Source organism: Mus musculus, chromosome 11, assembly GCF_000001635.26.
Source record: "Mus musculus strain C57BL/6J chromosome 11, GRCm38.p6 C57BL/6J".
NCBI lineage: Eukaryota > Metazoa > Chordata > Mammalia > Rodentia > Muridae > Mus > Mus musculus.
In genome coordinates, this window is record NC_000077.6 from 69,964,779 (window position 1) to 69,990,981 (window position 26,203).

Here is a 26,203-nt window from a genome sequence, read left to right on the forward strand (position 1 = left end):
CTTCGGGTAGAAGGAGCCTCTATGTTGGAGGAGACACTGACAGGCTCAGGTGCTAAGTCCTGTACCTACCTGGTCCTGGGACCAGGCCTGTGGGAGGACTGTCGGAGAGCCGTGTCTTGTGGAGGGCTTGAGCGGTGAAGCGGTAGGTTGCTAGACTGTCTGAGAGTAGAAATTCCTAGAAGGGTGCATGCAGCACGGGTGATTTTACCGTAATGGGTTAGGGCCCCTGATGATGAGACAGGCCTTGGTAGGAGACTAAAGAAAAAAAGAGCTGAGAGTGGAGACGAAAGTCGGGCTGGACAAGTGGCACGCGCCGAAACCTGCAGGGGAAGGATGGCGAGGAGCCTTTCCAGGGGCGTCTGAGGGTACTGGCTCCGCAGCGACCCAGGCGCACCTGTATGGAAAGGAGAGGAAGGGGCCACTTGGAGTCTGCAGGGCAGACTCCGACCCCAGGGACTTCTGAGAAGCCGTCGCCTATTTCCCATCAACGGTTAGAGCCAGGCAAATGAAGGGGCGTGACCCTGGAGCTCAGGTTTCTTCCTCTTCACCTGGACGAGGAGGGGGTAGGGGCCAAGACTTCCGGTTCAGGTGAGTGTCCCTTCAGTGACGTCAGGTCACTCGACTGCCCCTCTGGTCCCGCCCAAGTTGCAGCGCTCCGGGTGCCTGCGGGGGCGCGTCCCCGACGTCCTGCATATATATACTCAGGTGCGCCGCACCTGCTCGCCCGCACCTGCCGCCGCACCGCCAGCTCCCTGTGCCGCGCACCGCAGCCTGGGGCCCAAGGGCCCGCATACTTTCTGGGGGCCACGCCCTAACGGCCCCTCCACTTCTTTGGGTAGTCTCGGAGCACGCCGGTAGGAACCGCCCGGCCTTCGGGGACCGCTTTTGTCTGGAACCAGTCCTTCGGGCGAAGCCGGTTCCCTCTGCTGTGAGAGTGTCGCTTCACCGGAGGGGACGATTTGTGTTTACCTCGGTTAACAAGATTTGTAGTTACCCGGTCCAAAAAAAAATCTTTTTCTCCTTTGGGTGACTTAAATCTCTATCCAAATTTTCTTGTGTTGCTGCTCCCCGGATTTTTGTTTTTTTGTTTTTTTGCTTTACTGTAGGGTCGCCCTCCCGGCGCGTCCCGTCTTTTCTGAGACAAGGAAATGGCCAACTCGGGCCTGCAACTGCTGGGCTTTTCAATGGCCATGCTTGGCTGGGTGGGCCTGATAGCGAGCACTGCCATCCCTCAGTGGCAGATGAGCTCCTATGCGGGCGACAACATCATCACAGCCCAGGCCATGTACAAGGGGCTCTGGATGGAGTGCGTCACGCAGAGCACCGGCATGATGAGCTGCAAAATGTACGACTCGGTGCTCGCCCTGCCGGGTAAGGCCGTGGGACCGACGGGGCGGACGTGCCCAGGGTCAAGGTGGCCGGGTTGGGTGTGGGGCAGGGCCCAGGCCGCACTGCCCGGCGCCCGGGGTTGCCAGGGAGGAGGAAGTGGACGCCTTGGGCTCAGTCGGTGGGACAGAGAGAGAGCGTGCCTGGGATCTGATCTGGGTGTCCCACGTGGGTCCACGCCCCTCTGCCCAGATTTTTTTTGGGGGGGTTTCCTGGGCGAAGCACCCCCCAACCCCTGGCAGTCAGTGGTCTCTCTCTTCCCCTGCTTCTTTCTCTGGACAAAAGGAGAAGAGGGACGGAGGTTCTCAGGGCCGCGGAATCGTGCCCTCGTTAGACGTGGGACCGTACTTGTGGCCTCTAATCTTATCGGCCGATTAGCTGAAGCCACAAACTCGGTGGCCTCGATAGCGGGGCCAAAGCTAGGACACGCGCCGGCTGGTGTGGCTGGAGCGAGGGCCTTAGCCGCCACCTGCACTTCTCTTTCGCCCCCTTTCTCCCTTCCCCCCTACCTGGAACGGTTTCATCGAAACCTTGGCGCCCCGGGCGGGTTCTGGAGCGCAGGGCGGGGCGGGGAGCGGAAAGGACTTGGTGGCGGGATGGGGGCGGGAACCGTCTGCACAAGGCCTGCCTTGGACTAGGGGGCCCCAGGCTGCCGGCGGAACCAGACAGGCGGACCACGGTCCAGGGGTTAGTGGGCGCGGTCTGCAGCACTAAGGCTGGCGCCATCCTAAGGCTACCTGCCATTTCCAGCAATGACCGCCGCCTTCCTCCCCTGCAGGAGCCCTGCAGGCCACTCGAGCCTTAATGGTGGTGTCCCTGGTGTTGGGCTTCTTAGCCATGTTTGTCGCCACGATGGGCATGAAGTGCACACGCTGTGGGGGAGATGACAAAGCGAAGAAGGCCCGAATAGCTATGACTGGAGGCATTGTTTTCATTGTGGCAGGTGAGCCTCAAGGGTCCAGGGTGGGACCAAGGGGCTCAGTCTTTCACCCAGAAGAGCATAGTCAAGATCTTGGTCTGGACACCCAATACCAGAATCTTCTTTCTCTTTCTAGGTCTTGCTGCCTTGGTAGCATGTTCCTGGATTGGTCATCAGATTGTCACAGACTTTTATAACCCCTTGACGCCCATGAACGTTAAGTAAGTCTCCAGTCTAAAGAACCAGTAAGAACCAGATTATGCTGGGCGTGGTAGCACACGCCTTTAATCCCAGTACTTGGGAGACAGAGGCAGGCGGATCTCTGAGTTCGAGGCCAGCCTGGTCTACAAAGTGAGTTCCAGGACAGCCAAGGCTACACAGAGAAACCCTGTCTTGAAAGAACAAACAAAAAGATTATGTGGACTTGGGAGACATCAGGTCCGTTTTGACTCCAATCTTTTCTCCCTACAGGTACGAGTTTGGACCTGCCATCTTTATCGGCTGGGCAGGGTCTGCTCTGGTCCTTCTGGGAGGTGCCCTGCTCTCTTGCTCCTGTCCAGGCAGTGAAAGCAAAGCTGCGTACCGAGCACCCCGCTCTTACCCCAAGTCCAATTCCTCCAAGGAATACGTGTGAGCTGGGGAGCCCAGCCTGCGGGCAGGGTGGGAGGCAAAGGCCTCCTGGCCACTCCACCTCCAAACATCATGTATAGTTTGCTTGGGGGGAGGGCAGTTGGGGGGTTACTGGGAGAGGAAGACATGGGGTGTGCTTTTGTACAGAAATAAAATTAAGTTTTGGAAATTAGGTCTTTCCAGGCCGCTTTTTCTCCAGACCCAGATCCTTGCACAGGACTTGGAACTAAAGCAACTTACAGCAGCATGTGGTACCAGTGGTGTCTCCAGGCCTGGGGTCCCTACCTCCTTGGGCCTATTGCCTCAGCTCTAGTCTCAAGGTTCTTACCCACTCTCCTCCAAACTTTTCCCCACTGATTATTATTGTGTGGCCTAGTGGTATATAGGTGGGTATGTGTAGGGCAGTGAGTTCAGGGACTGAATTAAGGTCATTGGGAATGTGGCAAGTACCTTTTCCTGTTGCTATCTCATCATCCCCAACATCTGCTCTTGTTTAAGCATTACCAGAGGTTTTGATTGACACACACACACATATATATTTTATTAGAAATGGGCACACACTATGCCCTCATCACACTCATCCTAGCTTGATGCTGCTCCTTGGCTCACGACACAGCTTCTGCAGACAAAGTAACAAAGGACAAGGGACAAGGTAGAGTCTGCCAACAGCAGGGTGGTTCTGAGCCCACAGCCTTCCTCTGCCATTTGTCTGTCAAATATCTAGGTCATCATCTGGGTCTTCTGGGTCCACATCATCAAAAGCATCTGGCTCATAGAAGATGTGGCCAGTGGTCCGGCTGGGTACCGGATGCAGCAGAGCTTTCTGTCTGAGGAAGGAAGAAATGATGAGGGTGGGTGCTAAGTCAAATCTGGGTAGTTCCTTGTAGGTGATATTAGCATAGGTAACCAAGCCTAGGTCTTTGTTCCTTTTCCTAAAGTTTTGAGAGTGATCTGTGGGGATCACTAGGTCCTGGAACAGGAACTATCTTGTACTGCTCTAAGAGAGCCAGGCCCTTAGCTAGGAGGCAAACATTCTTAAGTCTTGTTTCACACCCTCTCACACACAGAGCAGGAAGCATCCCCGAGCTCCTGAGAACAAGCCCTTGCTCATATACACTGTGGTTTGGTCCCTGCTGCCCACCTCCCCCATCTGGTCTGGCTCTCTTGGCCCATGGCTACTCAGGGCCCGTGGCTTTACTGGAGAGAAATACTGAAAGGGCCTCTATCATTGTGGGCATTTGGTATAGGTGGGTATGGAACCACTCCCTAGACTTGTCTCCGGAGGTGGACTTCAGCCCCTATAAAATCTTGAGGTTAATCAATAACCTGTCATCACCCCACGTTTCTGTGACACAGATGCTAAGATCCAAGCCCAACCTTACTTTTCAGAGCTGAACTGGAAAGGCAGAGTGAGGCTGTCTCTGGCTTCTCTTTCTTTCTTGGATAAGTGAAGGTTAAAGGTCAAATGAGCAGTGGGATCCACCTGTAGGTACAAGTGTTATGATCACTCAGTTCTACTTTTCAAGCCCCAGACCCCCAACACCTCTACTTTTCTTTTTTTTTTGGGGGGGGGGGTCGAGACAGGGTTTCTCTATATAGCCCTGGATATCCTGGAACTCACTTTGTAGACCAGGTTGGCCTCGAACTCAGAAATCCGTTTGCCTCTACCTCCCGAGTGCTGGGATTAAAGGTGTGTGCCACCACTGCCCAGCTAATATCTCTAGTTTCTATTTTTCCTTCTGCCAGACTCTAGGCTCACACCCTTGCCAATTTTGACACCTGGGTTGTGTGATGATCCGGGTGTAGCTCAGAACGGAGGGGAAGCCCTTCATGGAGAGTCAGGCTGAAGTCAGGAAGAACGGAGAACCACCAAGTCTAGGGAAGAAAAAAAAATCCCCTTGTTCATTTGCTGTAAGGCATGATCCTTAATTGGTTACATTAATGGACTCTTTTTTTTTTTTTTTTTAAGACAATGAGTTTCTCTATTTAGCCCTGGCTGTCCTCTCAAGTAATGGTATCAAAGGTGTGCACCAGCATGTTTGGCTGGCTTATGGGCCCTTGAGTTGAGCAACCCTGAGTTCAAATCCTGGTTCTTATGCTTTATTACTTAGGTGATTTAAATTTTAACATATCTGGGTTTGTTCCCCAGTCTGAATAACAAGGATGAAACAATGACTTCAAGCACCACAAAAGGGAACCCAGCTTAGCTGTGGTAGCACACCTCTTTAACCCCAGCACTTGGGAGGCAGATCTGTGTGTTCAAAGCTAGCCTTAATCTAAATAAAATCAAGTTCCAGGCTGAAAAAGCTACACAGCGAGACCCTACCTCAAACAAAACAAAATCAACACGGAAGTAATTAGGTCACCTCTCCATTATTGCCTTCCGAGGTAGGACCTCGTTTGTCACACAGCCCAGGCGACAGGTAACCTTTAATTCCTGATCCTCCTGCCTCTACTTCCCAAGAGAACATCAGTTTTTATTGCTCATCCCATTATGCTGCCTGCCCTGGCCAGTTTGATATCAGTTTGACGTAAGTCATCTGGAACCTAAATTTCGGAAAGGCCTCCCTAAGAAGCAGCTGTGGCTCATTTCCTTGATTAGTGATTAACAGAGTGGGAAGGTGGGGAAGCCCCAGCCCCAGGCTCCTTGCCCTGTTTCATGTTTCAGTTCCTGTCCTGACGTCCTTCAATGATGGACTAAAATGTGGATGGATGTGTAAGCCAAATAAACCCTTTCCTCCTTAAGTTGCTTTTGGTCGTGGTGTTTCATAGCAGCAATAGAAACCCTGACTAAGACTCTGGCCTTTCAGATCCTAATCTCCAGTCTTCTCCTTTGTCTCTCCTGACCTGGTAAGTTGCACGTTGTTGGGGCCTTCGACAGAGGATGGAGGCTGAGGTCTGGTCCACTTTACCACTCAGAGTCACCTCTGTGTGAGCAAGGGTGTTCAGTGCTCCCATGGAGCCTGGGCCATGAAGCTCTTCATGTAGGAGGCCCAGGACACGCACCTGCTCTACTAGGGAGTTATCACCTGCAGGGGCGGGGACAAGAAATACAGATGAAAGACATCAGGCCTGAGGAGCAAACAGTGAACGAAGAAAGGACTTACCTTGGCCAATCTTACCATCTCCCCACCCCACATTGTGCTTCTGCTAGTGCACACTTTAATTATCCAATGTTGGTATGAGCAGGGGACCACTGACTTCGACATGCACAATTTATCATGTGCCCACAAACTTTGCATATTAATGACAGAGCTGCTGTATGCTGTGGGTGTGGCCTCTTCCCCCCTCTAGGGATGCATTACCTGCACACTGTACTCAACACTTTGGCACACGTTTCTTCTTTTTTTTTTTTTTTTTTTTAAATTTTTTTTTTTTTGATTTTTCTTTTTTTTTTTTTTTTAAAGATTTATTTATTTATTATATGTAAGTACACTGTAGCTGTCTTCAGACACTCCAGAAGAGGGCATCAGATCTCATTACGGGTGGTTGTGAGCCACCATGTGGTTGCTGGGATTTGAACTTTGGACCTTCGGAAGAGCAGTCGGGTGCTCTTACCCACTGAGCCATCTCACCAGCCCCCACACGTTTCTTCTTACATTTACTTTATGGACGTTTATGTGTATGTCCCATGGTGTGCGTGTGCTATGGCTTGCTTGTAGAGATCAGAAGCTAACTTTTATTTGTTTGTTTTTCAAGACAGGGTTTCTCTGTGTAGTTTTGGCTATCCTGGAACTCACTCTGTAGACCAGGCTGGCCTCGAACTCAGAAATCCACCTGCCCCTGCCTCCCAAGTGCTGGGATTAAAGGCGTGCACCACCACGACAGGCTAGAAACTAACTTTTTGTAAACTGTTCCTCCTTCTACCATGTGGGGTCCAAGCGTTGAATAAAGGTCATTAGATTTGGTGGTAAGCATCTTTACCCACCGAGCCAGCCTGTTGGGTGGCCCAATTGGGCACATTTTCTCTTGTAATTAAAAAAAATGTTTAATTTGAGATAAGGTCTCACTAGATGGTCTGGATCTTGACCAGGTTGGTTCTGAACTTAAGAGATCAGCCTGCCTCTCTCTGCTAGGATTAAAGGTGTGTGCCACCACAGCCAGGTTTAAACAAACAAACAAACAAACAGGTTTTATTTGGTGATGTGTGTGGGTATCCAGAGGCATTAGAGGGTGTTGGTATTTGATCCCCTACAGCTGGAGAAGCAGGTGGTTGTAGGTGTTGGGAGCCAAATTTCAGTCTGTTGGAAGAGCAGCAAGGGCTCTTAACCACTGTCATCTCTCCAGCCATCAACAGTTGAATTTTTATATAGGCTAGCATTTTAGACCGAACTACACAACAACTTCAACTGGCTTATCCTAAAGCTATCATACTCTTCTTTTTTTTTGAAACTGGGTCTTATGTTGTCCAGGATGGCTTTGAACTCACAACAAAGCTAAAGATGACCTAGAACTGATCTGCTTCCCTAGTACAGGGACAACAGGCCTTCACAATCACAGCCACCTCCCCCCATCTTCCTGTATCTAGAGTCCTCCCAGGCTCCTACTGGGCCACATTTTGTCTGGCTGATCCCTTGCTATTCAAGCTACGTTCCTTCCTTAAGGTATCAATGCATGGATTTAAAAAATCCCTCTTATCTTCTATCCCGTCAGACCGTCTTATGGTTGTTACCTTTCACTTTTACTTATTTATTTTCTTGGAGGGCACGTCACGAAGCCCAGGCTACCCTTTAAGTTGTTATTTAGTTGATGATGAGTCAGACGCCCGCCTCTTCAGTTCTGGATTACAGGTGTGCATCACCACCTCATCCAGTTTGTATGATACTAGAGAACAAATCTAGACCTTTGTGAATGTGGAAATTCACTTCCAGTCACTTACTTCTATCTTTTATGACCTTTCATATGGTCAGTCTTTGCTTTTTCATTATTTAAAACCATACCCGAATGCCAGGCATGGTGGTGTACGCCTTTAATCCCAGCACTTGGGAGATAGAGGCAGGTGGATTTCTGAGTTTGAGGCCAGCCTGGTCTACAGGGTAAGTTCCAGGACAGCCAGGGCTACACAGAGAAACCCTGTCTCGGGGAAAGAAGAAAAGAAAAAAGTACCCGACATTGCACTGTATTTTGAATGAGGGGCTGGAGATGTAGCTCAGTTATGGAGCACACCTGTCTGGCACACAGGAATCCTTGGCTTTTAGCCTTAGCACTCTGTAAACTATTCATGGCGGCACAGGTCTGTAGTCAGCATGAGGAGGCAAAAGCAGGGCATAGGAAGCTCAAGGTGGACCCAGCCTTTCTACCCAGCCAGACCCTGAACATTCTTCACCCTGATCTAGCTGGGCTGAGATCATTACAGAAAACCATAACTGACCAAAATGCAGAGAACAAATGACTGGTGCCCAGCCCCAGCGGACACTGACAGCAGAGCTTCTGCAGCCCCAGCTGAAGGGTCAGCTCGGGAAGGGGGCAGGATGACTAAGAACCAGAGGAAAAGGAAGTTCCCTCAGATTCATCTCTTAGAAACATCAGTGCAGCCACACCATTAAGCCTCACCAACATGGCTTCATACACAAGACCTGAGCAAGGGAGAGCCCAGCAGACACGCTAACATGGGAGGGGAAATCTCATAGGGCTTGAGCCCTAGACAAAGAACACCAAGCAACTATGGGACAGTAAGAGCAAGAGAATTATTCTTCCCAAGGAGAAAGCCCCCCCAATTTGCTGTATAATACCAAGGGGTCAGCCCCGCAATCATACACATAAGCGATGTCACACAAACTGAGCAGGCTGTACTGGCAGATTCAGCAGTGAATTGGAAGGAGGAAGTACATGGGAAGGGCTGGAGGGAGAGAAGGGAAGGGGAAAATGGTCTAGTTATATGCTAATTTAAAAATTACTAAAATGATACAAAAAGAACCTGCCTAGTATACTGGAGACTTAGTGTAAATGGGACACATAATGCATAAAGGTGTCCAACATGAAGTTTTCATAAAAAAACAACAAACACAAAGTTGTTTACAGTCATCCCTGGCTATAAACCCACTTAAGGCCAGCTTTGACTTTTTGATCCTAAGGGCTATGAGACCTTGTATTAAGAAAGTGGAGAACTAAAGACAGAACAATACACAGAACAACTGGCACATAAAGAGAAGTTAACAAACAACAAAAACCAAAGACTAGAGAGATGGTGCAGCGACTAGCAGCCCTGGCTGCTTGTCTAGGGGATCCAGGTTCCATGCCCAGCACCCATGTGGGATACTCACAACCATCTGTAATTTCAGCTACACGAGACCCAATGCCCTTTTTTGGTCTCTTCAGTCACTAGACAAGTGCTTGGTGCATAGACACATGTGCAGGAAAAAACTGTAAACCAAACAAAATCCTCACCCCTCTCTCAGCCTGAATGTGGTGCTCTAGTTCCAGGCAACCCCGGAGCACAGACCCTGTATAAGAAACCAAGAACAATAAAACAAACAAAACAGCCCACTAGGGCTGGAGAGATGGCTGAGCATTTAAGGGTTCTTGTTTCACAATCTTAAGGACCAGATCTGGATTCAGCACCCAGTATCCGGGTCCATACAGTAACCCAGCTCCAAGGGGGTCAAATGAGGAGCTGAGGCTTGCTGGCTTCCAGCCTAGCTAAGAACACTCGAGTCCAGGTTCAGGGATAGACTCTGCATCAAAGGAATAAACCAACAATGACAGAGAAGGCACCCAATTCTCTCTTCTGGCCTCCCTTTGCAGAGATATGTGAACCTGTACACATACATTCACATACATCAGATATGGGTATGCACACCCACAAACACACAGGGCTTTGTTTGTTGCTGTTGTTTTGGTTTTTTTTTTGGTTTTGGTTTTTTGAGTCAGGGTTTCTCTGTGTAGCCCTGGCTGTCCTGGAACTCACTCTGTAGACCAGGCTGGCCTGGAACTAAGAAATCTGCCTGCCTCTGCCTCCTGAGTGCTGGGATTAAAGGTGTGCGCCACCACTGCCTGGCGATGTTTTTTTGATAGAGTTTCTTTGGGTAACCCCTGGCTGTCCTCAAACTAGTTCTGTAGACTAGGTTGTTCTTGAACTCAGAGATCCATCCAACTGTCTCTGCCTCCCAGTTGCTGGGGTTCAAAGTGTGTCTGTCCATGCCCAGTTAGATACACACATAAGTTAAAAACAAGTCTCCAACTCCAACACTCCACCCCCAATTCTCCCCAAAAGGAAACGACAGAATGTCAGACTGGAGATCCCCATACCCCTTAGTGAGTGGAAAGGGGTGGCATCCTTTGGCAGGAAGAGCTGTATTAGGGTACAGAACAAAGGGGGAACCGCACCTGGGTCTCCATTTTGCTGGCTCAGAGCATGTAGGGCTTGACAGAGTGTAACACAGGGAATGTGACACAGCAGCCAGCTGAGAGAGTCAAGGGCAATGGTGACTGAGCCATGGTCTGTCCTTTTGCACATGGACCTCAAGGCTTTTAGAGGACCTTCAGGGACAGCTTCTCCAGGCTTTGACCAGTTAAGAGGGTCTCTGAAGAGGTCATGGTAAACCAGGCTACAAAGAGAAAATAGAAGACACATTACAACCTCAAACTTCTTCCTAATTTTTGGACTCTTTCTCAATTTTCACCAACCCCTTAAATATTAATGAAAGCTAATTACTGGAAGGATTTAGTGGCTGACAGCACAGACTTTGGTGTCTCATAATCTAAGTTCCAAACTTGGCTTTAGATCTTGCTACGATTACCTAACTGGGAATTTTTACCCTTCAAAGGTCTTTTGACATCTGTTCTAAACTTCCTTTCTGGCTGTTAAGAGAGCTGGCTTAGTAATCAGAGTGGACGCTGTTCTTGGGTAGGACTGGAACTCAGTTCCTAGTAGGTTCTTAACTGCCTATGATTCCACGTTCAGATGATCTGATGCCCTTTTCTCAATTCCACAGGTGCCTACACTCATGTGCATGTATCCATATAGATGAACACATCATTAAAAAATAAATCTTGCCAAGCTGTGGTGGAACTTGGGAGGCAGAGGCAGGAGGATCTCTAAGTTCAAGGCCAGCCTGACCTACAGACAGAGTGCCATCCAGGGTTACATACATAGAGAAACCCTGTCTTGAAATACAACACCACCCTCCCCAAGCCCCCAACCCAACCCAACCCAACCCAACCCAACCCAACCCAACCCAACTTTTGCTAAACTAGGCAGGCAAGCATGTAATCCCAGCAGTCAGGAGGCAGAGTCAGACATATCTCTGAGAGCTCAAGATCTGTCTGGCATATATAGTAAGTTCGAGGCCAGCCAGGGATAAATACTGGAACCCTGTCTCAAAAACTAAAACCCAAGAAAGAACAACAACAAAAGCCCTCTCCTGTAGAGATTCTCCCATGCACAGGGCTTCTGTCATTTCTTACCATTGATTTCTAAGATTTACTAAGGGCAGGAAACAAGTTTGCCTCATTCACTGTTCATCCCCTGTGTCCTAGCACAGCTCCTGGTTTTTGATCCTCAGTATAGGTACACCTAGTGAGTGAATGTGGATATTGCAGTAACCTTCCCAACTAGTCTCCACATCCAGGCTGCCTTGTTCTGTTACATTCTTGACAAGCTAATCAATGGACTAGTGTTTCTAAAAGGCATGGTGTGACTAACTCTCTCCCAGCCGTCCTTGGCCTAACATCTGAACTTCTATTGTGCTCCATAAGTCCTATCTCAGTCAGGCACCTCTTTATCTCTCTGACCTCTCATGCTCCGTCATTCATTACTTTGTTGCTTCCTTTGCCTTTAGGACAAGCCCATCAGTATCCTGTAGTGAGTGCAAGTCTGGACTCTAGGACTAAATTAAGCACCATTCGGAACAACTCAAGGGCAGTCTGCTTATCCTGCCAGCTCATAGGTCAGCAGATACACTGCCTATCTTTTTATTCGAGGGTCTTTGTTTTGGTTTGCACATGTTGTCACCACTCCGCACTGCCTCAGCTCCCAGCTGCCTGGAACTCCAGCTTCAGGTAATCTGATGTTTCTAAAGATCTACCTCTTCTTCCAGTTACTATTAGTAGTAGTTTTAGGGGATACGGTCAAAATTGTTACGTGGTCAGATGATCTTGAATTTTTGACCCACCAATCTAAACTTCCTAAGTGCTGCAATCACAGAATCCAGGTTTATACAGTGCAGACTCAGGCCTGAGCAGGCTAAGGAGGCACCCACCACCAACTGAGCCGCGCCTCTGGTCCCTAAAAGAAGTTTATGATTTTTTTTGGTTTTTCGAGACAGGGTTTCTCTGTATAGCCCTGGCTGTCCTGGAACTCACTTTGTAGACCAGGCTGGCCTCGAACTCAGAAATCCGCCTGCCTCTGCCTCCCAAGTGCTTGGATTAAAGGCGTGCGCCACCACCACCCGGCAAGTTTATGATTTTTCTAACAGGATTTTATCTCATTCTAATTATGTGTATATATGTGAGTCTGTGATTATGTGTGTACAGTGAGTATAGATGCCCAAGGAAGCCAGAAGAGGACATTAGACACCTCTGAGCTGGAAATACAGGTGCCCGGTGTAGGTGCTGACAGACAACCACACTGAGGGCCTCTGCAAGGACAGCAGGCACTCTTAACTGAGCCATCTCTCTAGACCCTGGGATTCATTTTTAGTAGTATTTTTCTTTTAATTTTTTAAAAATTGAACATGCATTAGTGGTTTTGAGTGTATTCATGTCTGTGTGAAGGTATCAGATGTCCTTGATCTAGAGTTACAGATAGTGAGCATGTGAGTGCTGAGAATTGAACCCAGGTCCTCTGGAAGAGCCGTCAGTGCTCTTTATCACTGAGCCATCTTTCCAGCCCCTATTATTTTATTTTCTGAGACGGGATCTCACTAGGTTTCCTTGGCTGGCTTGGAATTCACTACGTAGACCAGGCTGGCCTTGAATTCATAAGAGATCTGCCTGTCTCTGCCTCTCAAGTGCTGGTATCCTGTCTTCAAACCACACGAGTCTCTTTACATATGCTACCACGACCATCTGGGTAGTGACAATTGACCCTAGAGTCTGGTAGGTGTGGTGACACATGTCTTTAATCCCAGCACTCAGGAACCAAGGCGGTGGATCTCTGGGAGTTTGAGTCCAGTCTGACCTACAGAGGACTACAATACACTGAAGACTACACAGAGAAACCCTGTCTTGAAAAAACATACGAAACCAAACCAAACCAAAAGCACTGGCCACCACTGCTCAGTTAAGAGATCTAAAGATCGCCAGGGCCAAAAAGGGGGAGTGGGTGGGTGGGTATGGGGGACTTTTGGTATAGCATTGGAAATGTAAATGAGCTAAATACCTAATAAAAAATGGAAAAAAAAAGATCTAAAGATCAATTTTGCTAAACACACGAATTCTTCACTGGATTCTACACATAATGCAAATAAGATGAAGGCTTGGTATCCTGTCTTCAAACCACACGAGTCTCTTTACTTCAATTCTTGAATTAGACTCCACTCACTTCAGCACTTTAGACATGTTAGTCATTTTAAAAAACTGTTTATTTTGGGACTGGAGAGATGGCTCATTGGGTAAGAGCACTGGCTACTCTTCCAGAGGTCTTGAGTTCAATTCCCAGCAACCACATGGTGGCTCACAACCATCTATAATGAGATTTGATGGCCTCTTCTGACACACAGGTGTATATGCAGATAAAGCACCCATATACATAAAATCTATAAATCTTAAAAAGAAAACCATACGTATGTATACATATGTGTTTGTGTGTATAAGTACACTGTAGCTATCTTCAGACACACCAGAAGAGGGCATCAGGTCCCATTACAGATGGTTGTGAGCCACCATGTGGGTGCTGGGAATTGAACTCAGGACCTCTGGCAGAGCACTCTTCTGATTTCTGCAAACACCAAGACATACCCCGGCCCACAAATATAGGCAAAACACTCACACACAAAAGATAAAAGCAAAGAAGCAAAACAAAGCTTTTAAAGTAATTTTGTCTTTCTAGCAGATAATTGTGGAAACATCTCAAGGAAACAATTATTTAGATAACTGTGGTTATTTGTGCCTTTTAAAGAATAAGATGTATTTGCTCTATGTTTATTATTTATTTAGAGACACTCTCACTATGTAGCCCTAACTGGTGTGGAACTCTTCTCTGTAGACCAGGCTGGCTTCAGATTCGAGAGATATGCCTGTATCTCCCTTGAATGCAGGGATTAAAAGTGTGTGCTATTGCCAGCCGTGATGGCGCACGTCTTTAATCCCAGCAGTAGGGAGGCAGAGGCCAGCCTGGTCTACAGAGTTCTAGGACAGCCAGGGCTATACAGAGAAACCCTGTCTCATAAAGCCCAAAAAAGTGTGTGCTATTACAGTGATCTTATGCCATTTTTTTAAATTGAAGAAATCTTATAAATTGGACATGTGGCATGTAACATAGTCACAGCATAGGGGAGGATGAGGCAGGATATGAGGCTGGGAGTTAAGAGGTTACTGTGGACTACACAGTGAGTTGTAACGCAGCCTACACCACATAATGAGATCCGCCCCATAATGAGATCAATTAAAAAAAAAAAAAAACAACAACCAAAAAACAAAATGTCCTTTTCTGAGAAAAATAAAATAAAATGGGCAAAAAAGTTCTATCCAAAGGTTAATTTAGCCTACTACTCTTTGGAATTAGTATGTTCCTTTATCCTGCCTTGTGTTTTCAGTTCAATTCTAGCATCTATAGTCTTGAGCCTTATAATAAGGCCTAGAACAAACCAACTCCAAGGACACTTATATAAAAGATGATGACATCAACTTTAGAAGAAACTCAAGTGTTTCTTGGTTGACTATGCATTAACGTGCAAACATTAAAGCCAGAATGCTTATGTATATACAGCAAACTATCTAAGCGTTTACTGCTCTCTTTTGTTGAGTGAGCAACAGCCTCATTCATGTCCCTTCAGTCAAGCCGGCAAGCTGGTGCTAAAGTCTCTAAAAAAAACCCATCTCGCTAGTCTTTTAATTTTTACTGTTCCAAACCCTACGATACCAGTTTCTCCACAGTATGAGATTCTGTGCTGTCTGTTGAAGAGACGTCCTTAGCAGCTGTAGTCCGAATGAAACCTGTTTTAATGTATACTCACCGGCTGTTGACATCAGAGTCGAAACCTTCGCGAAACTCTTCTTCGCTCACTTCACAGCCCAGAACGTGGACCTGCTCCCCACTAAGGCAGAGATGAAGGAAATATATTGAAGAGTGGGGGTACCGGCTCCCTTTCCGGGAAGGAGAGGAGAAACTGTGGGCTAACTCACCGAAGTGCAGATTTCTTGATAAGAGCCTTCAGGAGACTACGCCCTTCCCACTCCACGGAATCTGGGGAGAGCCAAGGATGGGTGAGACCTACTGAGCCCTCAGGGCTCCGACCACGACTTCCACCCCTAGCTGGGTATCCATCCCCAGCGGGTCCTCCAGGCTCCCGCTCCTTCAGCCAAGCCCAAGGCTACCACCGCATGCCTTGATCCCTCACCTCGCAAAAGCACCAAACCACCGATGGCCAACAACGAGTCCAGCATCTCTGACGCCTCAGGACGCCTTCTGATGTCGTCACCACCGAGGAGGCGGGGCACTTACGATTGCTTCCAACCTTAAAGGACCGCAAAGTCCGGAAAGAGGAGCCTGGTTTTTTTATGCTCCGTATTCTCAGGGGGCTTACACGGAGGGGCCGCTCCAGAGTCTCTGTACACAGTCCTAGAGACAACATCCTTAATCTACTCTTGCACCATGACTGGAGCCAGAAGGGCCGTTGGAACAGTTATCAGTGGGATGGGGACAAGGACAGAGGTCTCACGAGCTCCAATCCCGAAGAAGGTTCGAACCTGGGAATAAATGATGTCACTCGGCCCCGCCCACACGGCGCCTGGCTTCTCTCCAGGTCCCGCCCCGCAGTAACCTAGTGCGCGTGCGTAACGCTGCACCCCGGGGTCAGAGCAGAGAGCTTTCCTTAACTTTCCCCTCCCTCCTCAGAATGAATTGAGGGAAACAGCAATCCCGGGGAAGTGAATACACGTCACTACCGGAAGTAATGTCAGAGGGGAAGAGGAGGAGGGAAGAGAGGAGGGAGCCCTTTGGGCGGTAAAATGGCGCCTGTCAGAGTGGGAAGCCTAGCTGCAGAGGCTGCAGCCCCGCTCCTCAGCGGCTAAGCGATCCTGACCTCGGGGAGGGGGAGGCCACTCCGGCCCAGCGATCCGTGCCCTTCGGCTCCCCCTCCCCCTCCTCCCCAGCTCCTGCGCCCAGGGGGCCCCCGAGAATCGCCGCGGCCCACCGCGCGCCGCCGCCGCCCCCGCCCGCCCCCTTCCCGGGGCAGACCCCTAGCGCGCCTGCGCAGAAGGCCACCCTTCGCTTCCCCCTTCCCCTCCCATCTCCCTCCCTCCCTTTTCCCTAGCCCCCTCCCCCACTGCCCCCTCCCCCAATTCTCCATCCCCTTCCCTCCTGGTCTCAGAGGACCCTGTCCTAGCCCGACCTGTTTCGGCCTGCAGCCCACGCGAAGTCGTCGGTGCCACTTCCCGCTCATGTGGGCCCCCGCGGGCTGCCCACGCCAGTCCCCCAGTTCCCGGTTCCGCTGGGCTTTCCCTTCGCTGGGGGTGGCTTTCTAAGCCACCCACTCCGTGCTCATCTCTGCAGCCTCTCCTGCCGCTCGGGGCCCCCGTTCCCCCTCCCTGCGGCGGGGGGCTGCCCCCGGGGGGCTGGCGGAGCTGGGCCGCGGGGGCCCCGGGGCCGGCGGTGCCGGGGTCATCGGGATGATGCGGACGCAGTGTCTGCTGGGGCTGCGCACGTTCGTGGCCTTCGCCGCCAAGCTCTGGAGCTTCTTTATTTACCTTTTGCGGAGGCAGATCCGCACGGTGAGTTTGCTTGGGTGCTGCCAGTGGTGGGGTCCTCTGTCCGCGGTGCTCGCGGAATTTTGGATAGTGCTGGGCCTCTGCTTTGGGCCTAGGAAGGGAGCCTTGGCCAGAGCTTTACCCGCTGGAGAAGTAGGACACCTTTAAGCAAGGTTCAGCCCTTAATAAAAGAACCATGATTTTTACTGGGTTTGCTTTCTTTCTTAATCTGCCTAAATGGGATAGGATTTGGCAGTTCTCGGGGGCTAGAATGGTGCTCTCCTTACGAAAGCTAGAGTTGTTGCTAAAGAAAGAAGAGGCCGGGAACACCTGTTTGCTGGTAGCCAGAACTATTGATATGGGCTTTGGAAAGACCCTCCTGTTGAAAGTCAGACTCCTTTGTCAGTGGTGTGGGTGGGTAGAAGGGCATATGGAGCAGGAATTGGAACTTGAGGAAAAGCCTTGGGTGTGAAGGAGCTCCTCCAAAAAGGCTCTGGAATTCTCTAGCTTGTGTGTATGGGCTTATTATTAAGACCCTGGGACAGAAAACGATGCTTTTCCAATAGGCATCTTTAGTTGTCAGATGCACATTAAAGTTGGGTGTCTCATTAGACAAGCTGGCTGTTAGCTGGAGAGCTTGCATCTGAAGGTGGGCATGTTTCTCCAGGCGACTCTAGCGATTATGAAGGGATACTTGGAGTGTAGAGACTGTTTGGATGAACCCAGGTATCTCTGGGTTCTCTCCCTCAAGCTTTTCTCCAAGGTAAACATTGTTTCAGCTACCATTCCTCCCCGCCGCCCCTGCCCCCAGCCCTGGCTGTCCTGGAACTCACTTTGTAGACCAGGCTGGCCTCGAACTCAGAAATCCACCTGCCTCTGCCTCCCCAGTGCTGGTATCAAAGGCGTGCGCCATCACGCCTGGCTTACCATCACTTCTTAATGAACATGCCCTCTGGAGTAAATCTCCTGAAGTCAGATTCTGGGGGGAAATGACTGAGTAGCATGCAGGCTTTGGCAGCCCAGGTCAGAATTCCCAGAAGGACCTTGGTGGTTCTGGTAGAAGAGGTGACTGAGGTGGCTTGGACTTCAGTTCCTTCTCTAGCAGTCTGTTTATTTCTTCCACTTCCTGCTTTAGGGTGAGGATTATTTTGGATGGTGGCTATAAGCAGTCCTAGTCTCCTGAGATAAAATAGGATCCATAGGGTGTGTGAGGCTGGCCAGGTGTGGGCCTAACTCCTGAGGTTTTCTTTATGCTCTGACCTCTCATCCTCTTTCTGACCTTGCTCTGAGAACCCTCCCTCTTTTCACAGCTCCTTTATTTATTTATCTATCTATTTATTTATTTTTGAGTGTGGGGACTAGTGTCCAGCCCAACTATGGAAAGACTTCCTAAACTGCGTTCTTCTGTAAGAAATCCCCCGACCCCACAGCCTTTTGTCCTCCCCTCCCTTCCAGGCTGGTTTCTTCCCCACGCCCTCTCTGGCAGAAACTTGGAGCATTCCCTCCATGCCCAGCATGTGCAACCCGAGATAGCAGGGCAGGACACCCGAGCTGTTTCAGCCCTCCTCACAGGCTCAGGGAGAAAGGAAGGGCAGATGCCTTGGGATTAGAGAAGAGTGGGCCTTTTGGTTTTCAGGCAGGGACTGTGTGGCTTAGGACCTAAGGATGGACTGAAGAGCATTTGTATGTTAGAAGAAAAGAGCAGAGGAGGGAATTGCCAGGCTTTGCGTAGAAGCTCTAGGGATTAGGAAATGGCTTCTGGAGAAGTCTTGGAGAAGGCGAGCTGGAAAGCTCAAGGTGGTGCTGTCCCTGTCCCCTCCCCACCGTTCTGCAACAGTCCTCACCTCACTCTGGCTTTTCGCTAGCCTGTTAGCTTAGCAAGTAGAACTTTTTAATGCTTTCTACATTTCCCTGGGCACCAAGATAAAGAGGCTCTTCAGAGATTCACTACAACTTGTGACTTGGCTAGTAGAAACAGAAGCAGACAGGTGGCTGGTTAAAATAGTCCCAGTGGCCCCTAGCCAGAGGAACTTAGCTGACCTGACACCCCTGGATTCCCTCATCTACTGTTCCTCTCGGTGATCCAAGGACTTCCTTTCCTGATTGCTATTCTCTGCCCACTAAGAGTCTGAGGTTCTTGGTTCCCAATGAGAGATGACAAGAGTCACCAATGAAGAGCCCTTGAGGTGAAGGGTTGGTGGCGCTGTGTATGTGTGTCTATTTCTTGTTCAGTTCAGCAGGATAATATCACACCAAGAAATACTCTGCTGTTAAGTCATTATCCTTGGTACAGTGTTTGAGGCACTGGAAAGTTAGGCATGGCTGAGAGGAGCTCACGTTCTCATGGAGGTTTCATTCTAATGAAGGGGATAAGTTGAGCTGTGCTGTCCCAGGCATGGGGGTGCTTAATCCTTGTTACCTCTTTCCTTGTTCTTTAAACAAGGGTAGTGACAGTGTTCCTAACGAGTTGTTTAGTTTTCATGGTGCTGGGAACTGAACCAAGATTGATCCTAACTGTCTGTTAGATAAGTGTCCTACTACTGAACTTCACCCTTGTCACTGTTACGATTATATATGAGGTTCTAATCATGTCCAGTGCCCAGCATATGGTAAATATTCAGGATTTGCCATTATTATAATTAGGAGGATTTCCTTTGAAGGGATTCTAATTCTCGTCTCTCATTATTCTTAGGTAATTCAGTATCAGACTGTTCGATATGATATCCTGCCCTTATCTCCTTTGTCCCGGAATCGCCTAGGTGAGTATGTCAGCCAGGAAGACTACAAGAAGGTGAAGCAGGGCTTCGGGCTGGAGGTCAGTCGGTCGGTGTCATTCCTTCCCATTGTGGTTCAGCCCAGGTGAAGAGGAAGATCCTGGTGCTGGATCTGGACGAAACCCTGATTCACTCTCACCACGATGGGGTGCTGAGGCCTACAGTGAGACCTGGGACACCTCCCGACTTCATCCTCAAGGTGTGTGCAGAGTATGGAACGTTTGTGGCAGTGCTCACTGTGTCCACACATAAACTCTCTCTTCCCAGGTTTAGGGTTAGGGCTTGGCAAGACCTGGCACCAGGGTCAGCCAGAAGGAGAAAAGTAGGGAGTGGGCACGGGGCAGGGCCAGTGTGGCAGTGCTTAGGAGTCCCCTTACCTCTTTGCTGTTCCTCTGCAGGTGGTAATAGACAAACACCCAGTCCGGTTTTTTGTACATAAGAGGCCCCATGTGGATTTCTTCTTAGAAGTGGTGAGTGTGCATGAGCTAACGGCGGCTCCGACTCCCTGGTGAAAGGACGGTGTAGACTTGTGGATGCTTAGGGGGGATCCAGAGGAGAGGGTGAGAAGCTGGTGTGGTAGTTGGGGTTCTCTAAATGAACAGAGCCAATTGGATATAAATATATCAATAAATATGTTTCAGCTTATATTAAAATAGTAACAAGGTGTGTCATACCTGAGAAACCGGAAGCTTGGTAGGTGCACAGTTCTCGAGCTGGGTGGCTCAGTGGTGAGAGCAGCCCCACAGTGTTTGCCTCCTGCTGGAGAGGCTGACAGTGTGGAAGTTCCTTAGTCCATGAAGCTGGTGCTGGAAACCCGGAAGGTTCCTGAAGCACTGCTGGTCCTTAGTTAATGATAGGTGCCTGGAAAGGCTGGGTGTGTGTGATGTCAGTGAAGGAAGCAGCTGCAGCAGCACGGTGCAGCACCACAGACAGACAGACAGTCCTTCTGTCATGCCTTCCTCCCTGGGTTCTGCCAGAAGTGTCTACCAATGCTGGACACTTCCCACCTCAGTTAGGACAGTGAGGACAGTTCTGTTGAGCTCCCCATTTGGTGGTTCTAACTTGTGGCAAATTAACATTAAAACGAAGCATCACAATCCATCCTTTGTCACTTGAGAAATTAACACGTCACTTTAAAAACCATAATCTTGGGCGGAAGGGATGGTTCAGTGGTGCGTAGTACTTGTTGCTCCTTCAGAGGACCTGATGCTGTACATCAGCACCTGCATGAGGTAGCCCCCGACTGCTTGTAACTGTAGCTCCAAGGCTCTCATGCCTGTGGTTTCCATGGGAACATGTACTCACACGTGCATAACCATAGCCACGTAAACAAAAGTCATAAGTGTATGCAGGGAGGTATACCTATATACAAATAAATAAATCTTAAAAACTATACCTTTATTTCCTAAGTTTTATATTCACTTAATAATATAAAGTAAAACTTTAAAAGTCCCACAGTCTTCAAAAACTTCAAGCTGGGAGGCGGGAGGTGGGTGGTGCTGCATGCCTTCATTCTGGGAGGCAGAACTTGGGAGGCAGATCTCTGAATCTCTGAGTTCGAGGCCAGCCTAGTGCACAGAGTAAAATCCAGGACAGCCAGGACTACACAGAGAAACTCTGTCTTGGGGGGAGGGGGGAAATGTTTTTTTTTTGTTTTTTTTTTTTTTAAAGATTTATTTATTTATTATATGTAAGTACACTGTAGCTGTCTTCAGACACTCCAGAAGAGGGAGTCAGATCTTCTTACAGATGGTTGTGAGCCACCATGTGGTTGCTGGGATTTGAACTCCAGACCTTCGGAAGAGCAGTCGGGTGCTCTTACCCACTGAGCCATCTCACCAGCCCCGGGGGGAAATGTTTAAAGCCTCTAAAATATTCAGAGTCTTGTTGCAAAATCAAGTTACTTTCTTATTCCAAGAGGGAAGAACCAGGGTAGTTACAATCAAATCATAGCAGAACCAACATCTGGTGCTGCACCAAGCCCTGCAGCTCAGTGTCTGACATTCGGGGCTCACCTATGGTCTCAGGGCTCCAAAGAGCGTGGGCAGCATCACCTCTCCAGCTCTGGCACTGGTAGCACAAACAGCTTGTCTCATAGGCACAGGCCAGCTGTGCTCCACATCTGCCAGCGTCTTCCACTGTCCTCCCATGATCCTGACTTATACAATATGCTAAGATTTCTACTGCAACTGAGGTGGCGTGTTTGCCAGTTGCCTCCTAACTGCTTTTCAGGAACTGACTTTGTCCCGGTAACAAGCCTTAGCTTTTTTCATGATCCTTCAGTCCTGGGATTCCCACTGTAATTGAGATTGTACCTTCATCACTGGCCTCTACTGGCCATTTCATAGTGCCAAGCTTCAATTTTTTCCCCACGACCCCTTTAATTCTGGAGCCTTCATACCTCTAAAACAAGTAGTACCATGTGGGACTTTGAAACGCATACCAAGTTTGGCTGCCACCTTTAGATTTAGTCTCAACTCCCTCTAGACCATAACTTCTGTGTGCCAACCCTGAGGAAATAGTTTCTAGAAGATTTCACCTCAGTGATGCTGGCCTCTTTCTTTTTCCTTTTTTTCTTTTTTTTTTCGAGACAGGGTTTCTCTGTATAGCCCTGGCTGTCCTGGAACTCACTTCGTAGACCAGGCTGACCTGAAACTCAGAAATTCGCCTGCTTCCCAAGTACTGGGATTAAAGGCGTGCGACACCACGCCCGGCCTTTTTTTTTCTCTGTTTGCTGGCCTCTTTCTTAATCAAGCGATTCTTCAGCTCTAGCTGTCCAGTACCCATTGTCCTATTAAAGCACAGGTTTCAGCTGAAGGCCTCTGTGTAGCTCTGGCTGCCCTGAAACTCACCATGTAGACCAGGCTGGCCTCCAACTCAACAGAAATCCACCTGCCTCTGCCTCTCTAGTGCTGAGATTAAAGGTTTGCTCCATCATGCTTGGCTTTGGTCCATAGATTTCTTTTTATTCAAGAGTTGTTTTTGGCTGGGCAGGTAGCCCAGGTCTTTAATCCCAGCACTTGGGAGGCAGAGGCAGGCAGGTTTCTGAGTTCAAGGCCAGCCAGGTCTACAGAGTGAGTTCCAGGACTATACAGAGGAACCCTGTCTCGAAAAACCTTTAAAAAAAAAAAGTTGTTGTTTTTGTTATTTTGTTTTTTAAATTTTATTATGTGTGAGAGTGCCTGCACGTATGTCTTTGTACCATGTGCTTACCTGATGGCCATAGCAGCCTGATGATGGATCACATAGACCTGGAGGTGCAGGCAATTAGTTATTGCCTGATGTGGGTGCTGTGTCCCACAAAGTCTTAATTTAAAACATTACAGTAACTGTTCTGGTAGTCTTGGTTTCCCTCTGAAACTTTACAAGCCAAGCCACCATTGTCTTCATAGTTCTCAGTGTTGTCTTCTAAGCTCTCCCAGAACAGCCCTCTAAGCAATAAGCATTCAGTGGTTTCTTGAGCTCGAAAGCTCCAAATGCTTCCACAGTCCTCTCTCAAATCAACATGGTCCGGTCTGTCAAAGCAAGATTCCATTTTTCTGCTGTCAGTTTGTAGTAGAATTGGATAATAGATAGTAGAATAGGAGCAGAATTGATAAGGCGAATATGTAGTAAAAGAACGTACTCAGTTTACGTTAAAATAGTTGTGCATTCGTGAGCCTGAGAACCTAGAATATGCTGTGTCCTTGTTGCAGAGGTGGGTGACTTGATAGTGCTTAGTCCACGAAGGGCAGTGCTGTCCCTAGGTGGGTTGTCCTGAGTTGTGTAAGAAAGCAAGCCAGTAAGCGGCATTCCTGTGGTCTATACTACTTCCTACCTCCAAGGTTCCTGCCTTGACTTTCTGCTTTGACTTCCTGACTTCCCTCTGTGATGGAATGTGACCTGGGGGTTATAAGATGAAATAAACCCTTTCTTCCTCAAGTTGGTTTTGGTCAGTGTTAATAACAAGAGGAAAGCAGACTAGGACAGTGGGTAGGGACAGTTGAATAAGGAGAGGCTGTGGGGAGGACAGGCAAGGGGATGGCTTTCAGTAGCTGGGGTTAGTGATGCAGTCCCATTCTTTCACAGGCATCCTGGCCTTTACGTTTGTATCTCTGAGTCTCAAGGGCCTTCCCCAGACACTGAGCGTGGGAGTTTGGTAGGGAGCTCAAGTGTTTTGTGTTTTCACCGACATTCGGTGTTACTTGGAGGCTGAAAGGGTTAGGCTGAAAAAGAACCATTCTGTCTAAATGTTGATTAGTTTCTATGACACTGTATTCCTCTCTACTCTACTTCAGGTAAGCCAGTGGTATGAGCTTGTGGTGTTCACAGCAAGCATGGAAATTTATGGCTCTGCTGTGGCAGATAAACTGGACAACAGCAGAAGCATTCTTAAGAGGAGATACTACAGACAGGTAAGGAGCCAGAGTCAGGTTTCAGAGGCAGAGTACCAGGATGGGAGGTAGGAGTGGGGACGAGGGGGCGGGTGTGCTCCATAGTCCTCTGTTTCCAGCACTGCACTTTGGAGTTGGGCAGCTACATCAAAGACCTCTCCGTGGTCCACAGCGACCTGTCCAGCATCGTGATCCTGGACAACTCCCCCGGGGCTTACAGGAGCCACCCAGGTATGAGAAAGTTCTGTCAGGACCAGGACATGCTTCTAAGACATTTTAGTTTGGGTTTTATTTCCGAGACAGGGTCTTCTTATATAACCCAGACTGGCCTGACCTCTGTCATAGTGGTTCTGAGGGTGACACAGATAGTGTTAGTGACCTCACACTAACCTAGGCAAGCGTTATTGAGAGGTTGACTGCAAGGAGCTAGGAGCAGGAGAGTTGGTTCCGAGTGCAGAGTTTGGGTTCCCTGCTGTACTACAGATCTAGATGTAAGTTGTTTCTCTGTTTTAAGTGCGGTATCCACTCTTACGTGTCCATTTTATATGACTAGGACTTCCCTATGAAGCTCACTTCAGGTGAGCATGGGGCAGTTTTATTAGAAGCCTACCTCAAGCTGGTGTCAAATCTGTTTGGCTTTGGCATTTGGGGAAAAAAGGGTTTTAGGTGGTTGATGACTGTGGTGGGGAGTTTTAAGTAATAATATTCAGGAAAGGCTCACCTGCTCTTCTGCATTCTTTGCCTTTTCTCACTTGTAATTTTACCTACCCTAGACAATGCCATCCCCATCAAATCCTGGTTCAGTGACCCCAGTGACACAGCCCTTCTCAACCTTCTCCCAATGCTGGATGCCCTCAGGTAAGGGAAGTGTGTGGCCTGTAGGCGGTAGCTCTTTTTTTTTTTTTAAACACATTCTTTTATATAGTCCATGCTGGCTTGGAACTTGCTTTTACCTCTCAAGTGCTGTGATTACAGGAGTACACTATCAAAACTGGCAATGCTTGGGTTGCCAAGAAAAAGAGGGCGGGGGTGGGGTGGGGAGCGGGTTAAGAACTGAAAAAAAGTCATTCAGAGTCTAAGTGTTTGGGCCAGGTCTTCTTACTCCAGTTGTCATTGTTTGTGGCCTTTTGGCTTCTATCAGATTCAACCTCTGTCACTGTGTGAAAGTGGTATCAAGTTCTGTTCTGTCCAGTGAGACTCCGTTGTGCTAGTGTTGTGAGGGTGTCAACTATAAGGTATTTCACCAACACCAGTTACTGTCATTTCAGGTTCACTGCTGATGTCCGATCGGTGCTGAGCCGAAACCTTCACCAACATAGGCTCTGGTGACAGCTGCTCCCCCTCCACCTGAGTTGGGGTGGAGGGGAAAGGGAGGGAGAGTTCTTGGGACACCGTCTGTTGCCCTGTCCAATGTGAGGACTGCCTGGGCAGAGTCTGCCCCTCCCACCCCTCTGCCCTGGGAGCCCTACACTCCACTTATGGAGTCTGGATGGACACATGGGCCAGACCGTGAAGCAGCCTCACTCTGGGTTCACACTCCGTGGAAATGCCAGACTGGGACAGGCGAAGGCCTAGAGGAGCCGAAACAGTCTGGTGAAGAGGCAGGACTGGCCAGAGTGACAGACATATCCCAGAGGCTCAAAAGAAGCCAATTCAACTTTGTTGTGATTTGATTTTTTTAAAAACTCTTATACAAAACTGATCTAATTCTTCACTCCTGCTCCAAGGGCTGGGCTGTGGGTGGGGACTGGGGTTTCGGGCCACTGGATCCTCCTCAGACTTGTCCCCCCCTTACTTTTCCTCATTTTTTTTCTTTCCCCAATCCCCCATACCTGTAATCGGCTCCTTTCTTCTTTCCTCTTTTAAACCATGCATTATAACTTTGAAACCAAAGCTGCCCTAGACCCTTCTCTGATGTTTTTGGAAATGGAGGGAACTTTGTTGACATCTGCTCTGTCCTTGAAGCAGAGGGAGAAGATGCTGTTTGGAGTTGGGGGGAAGTGGGATTTAGCACAGGGATAAAGTAGTTTATGTTCAGTGTTCGGCAGGAAAGGCCCCACTGACTGGATGGAGTCCCTGATGGACAGTGGACCAACAACTTTAAAGTAGGATATAGAAGGCTAAAGAGGGAAAACTCTAGAACCCTGGAAGGGCATACAGCTGGAGAAAGGCTGGGCTTGTCTGGGAAGTTGACGTGGACAGGCTAAGAGGGCGCTGCCTACGAGGTGTTGGCACTCCAGCAGTAACCTGGGGCGGAACCCTCTTTCCTGGCA

At 48.9% G+C, this 26,203-nt stretch overlaps 3 protein-coding genes and 1 long non-coding RNA gene across 8 annotated transcripts; 2 read left to right on the forward strand and 2 right to left on the reverse strand.

Moving 5' to 3' along the window:
- Positions 1–3,108, forward strand: Cldn7 (claudin 7). 2 transcript variants are annotated; one of them, NM_001193619.1, is made up of 5 exons: positions 1–142; positions 1,107–1,371; positions 2,165–2,329; positions 2,442–2,526; positions 2,777–3,108. In NM_001193619.1, exons 2-5 carry the CDS (start codon positions 1,149–1,151, stop codon positions 2,937–2,939), a joined length of 636 nt encoding a protein of 211 aa, NP_001180548.1. In that variant the 5' UTR covers positions 1–142; positions 1,107–1,148; the 3' UTR covers positions 2,940–3,108. The 2 variants fall into 2 exon arrangements, with proteins under 2 accessions (NP_001180548.1, NP_058583.1); NM_016887.6 differs by lacking the exon at positions 1–142 and having other exon boundaries at positions 643–1,371.
- A 337-nt stretch (positions 3,109–3,445) lies between these two features.
- Elp5 (elongator acetyltransferase complex subunit 5) lies at positions 3,446–16,669 on the reverse strand. Of its 4 annotated transcripts, none has more exons than XM_006533752.4 (9): positions 16,429–16,669; positions 15,436–15,552; positions 15,221–15,281; positions 15,052–15,132; positions 10,262–10,482; positions 5,783–5,964; positions 4,715–4,810; positions 4,318–4,418; positions 3,446–3,762 (listed from the first exon to the last, which is right to left on the reverse strand). In XM_006533752.4, the coding sequence occupies exons 2-9, from the start codon at positions 15,479–15,481 to the stop codon at positions 3,648–3,650; spliced, it is 903 nt and encodes a 300-aa protein (XP_006533815.1). In that variant the 5' UTR covers positions 15,482–15,552; positions 16,429–16,669; the 3' UTR covers positions 3,446–3,647. The 4 variants fall into 4 exon arrangements, with proteins under 4 accessions (XP_006533815.1, NP_061210.2, XP_030102019.1 ...); NM_018740.2 differs by having other exon boundaries at positions 15,436–15,784; positions 16,429–16,457; XM_030246159.1 differs by lacking the exon at positions 10,262–10,482 and having other exon boundaries at positions 15,436–15,784; positions 16,429–16,515.
- Ctdnep1 (CTD nuclear envelope phosphatase 1) lies at positions 16,390–25,823 on the forward strand. Its single transcript, NM_026017.2, has 8 exons — positions 16,390–16,807; positions 19,476–19,542; positions 19,638–19,756; positions 19,956–20,027; positions 23,835–23,951; positions 24,050–24,161; positions 24,704–24,788; positions 25,199–25,823. The coding sequence occupies exons 1-8, from the start codon at positions 16,706–16,708 to the stop codon at positions 25,257–25,259; spliced, it is 735 nt and encodes a 244-aa protein (NP_080293.1). The 5' UTR covers positions 16,390–16,705; the 3' UTR covers positions 25,260–25,823.
- Positions 19,753–23,835, reverse strand: Gm51904. The gene is made up of 3 exons (XR_003949710.1): positions 22,771–23,835; positions 20,232–20,919; positions 19,753–20,147 (listed from the first exon to the last, which is right to left on the reverse strand). It is a non-coding gene; the product is annotated as a predicted gene, 51904 (long non-coding RNA).
- Positions 25,824–26,203: the final 380 nt, after the last annotated feature.

Bases quoted from the DNA above. Each gene is read 5' to 3' on its own strand.
- Cldn7 (NM_001193619.1), top strand. From the start codon at position 1,149: ATGGCCAACTCGGGCCTGCAACTGCTGGGCTTTTCAATGGCCATGCTT. The intron at 2,330-2,441 runs GTGAGCCTCAAG...TTCTCTTTCTAG, and splicing joins CATTGTTTTCATTGTGGCAG to GTCTTGCTGCCTTGGTAGCA. The intron at 2,527-2,776 runs GTAAGTCTCCAG...TTCTCCCTACAG, and splicing joins TTGACGCCCATGAACGTTAA to GTACGAGTTTGGACCTGCCA.
- Elp5 (XM_006533752.4), bottom strand. From the start codon at position 15,481: ATGCTGGACTCGTTGTTGGCCATCGGTGGTTTGGTGCTTTTGCGAG. The intron at 15,133-15,220 runs GTGAGTTAGCCC...TCTCTGCCTTAG, and splicing joins ATCAAGAAATCTGCACTTCG to TGGGGAGCAGGTCCACGTTC. The intron at 4,811-5,782 runs GTCAGGAGAGAC...TTTCTTCCCTAG, and splicing joins AACAACGTGCAACTTACCAG to ACTTGGTGGTTCTCCGTTCT.
- Ctdnep1 (NM_026017.2), top strand. From the start codon at position 16,706: ATGATGCGGACGCAGTGTCTGCTGGGGCTGCGCACGTTCGTGGCCTTC. The intron at 16,808-19,475 runs GTGAGTTTGCTT...CATTATTCTTAG, and splicing joins TGCGGAGGCAGATCCGCACG to GTAATTCAGTATCAGACTGT. The intron at 19,757-19,955 runs GTGTGTGCAGAG...GTTCCTCTGCAG, and splicing joins CTCCCGACTTCATCCTCAAG to GTGGTAATAGACAAACACCC.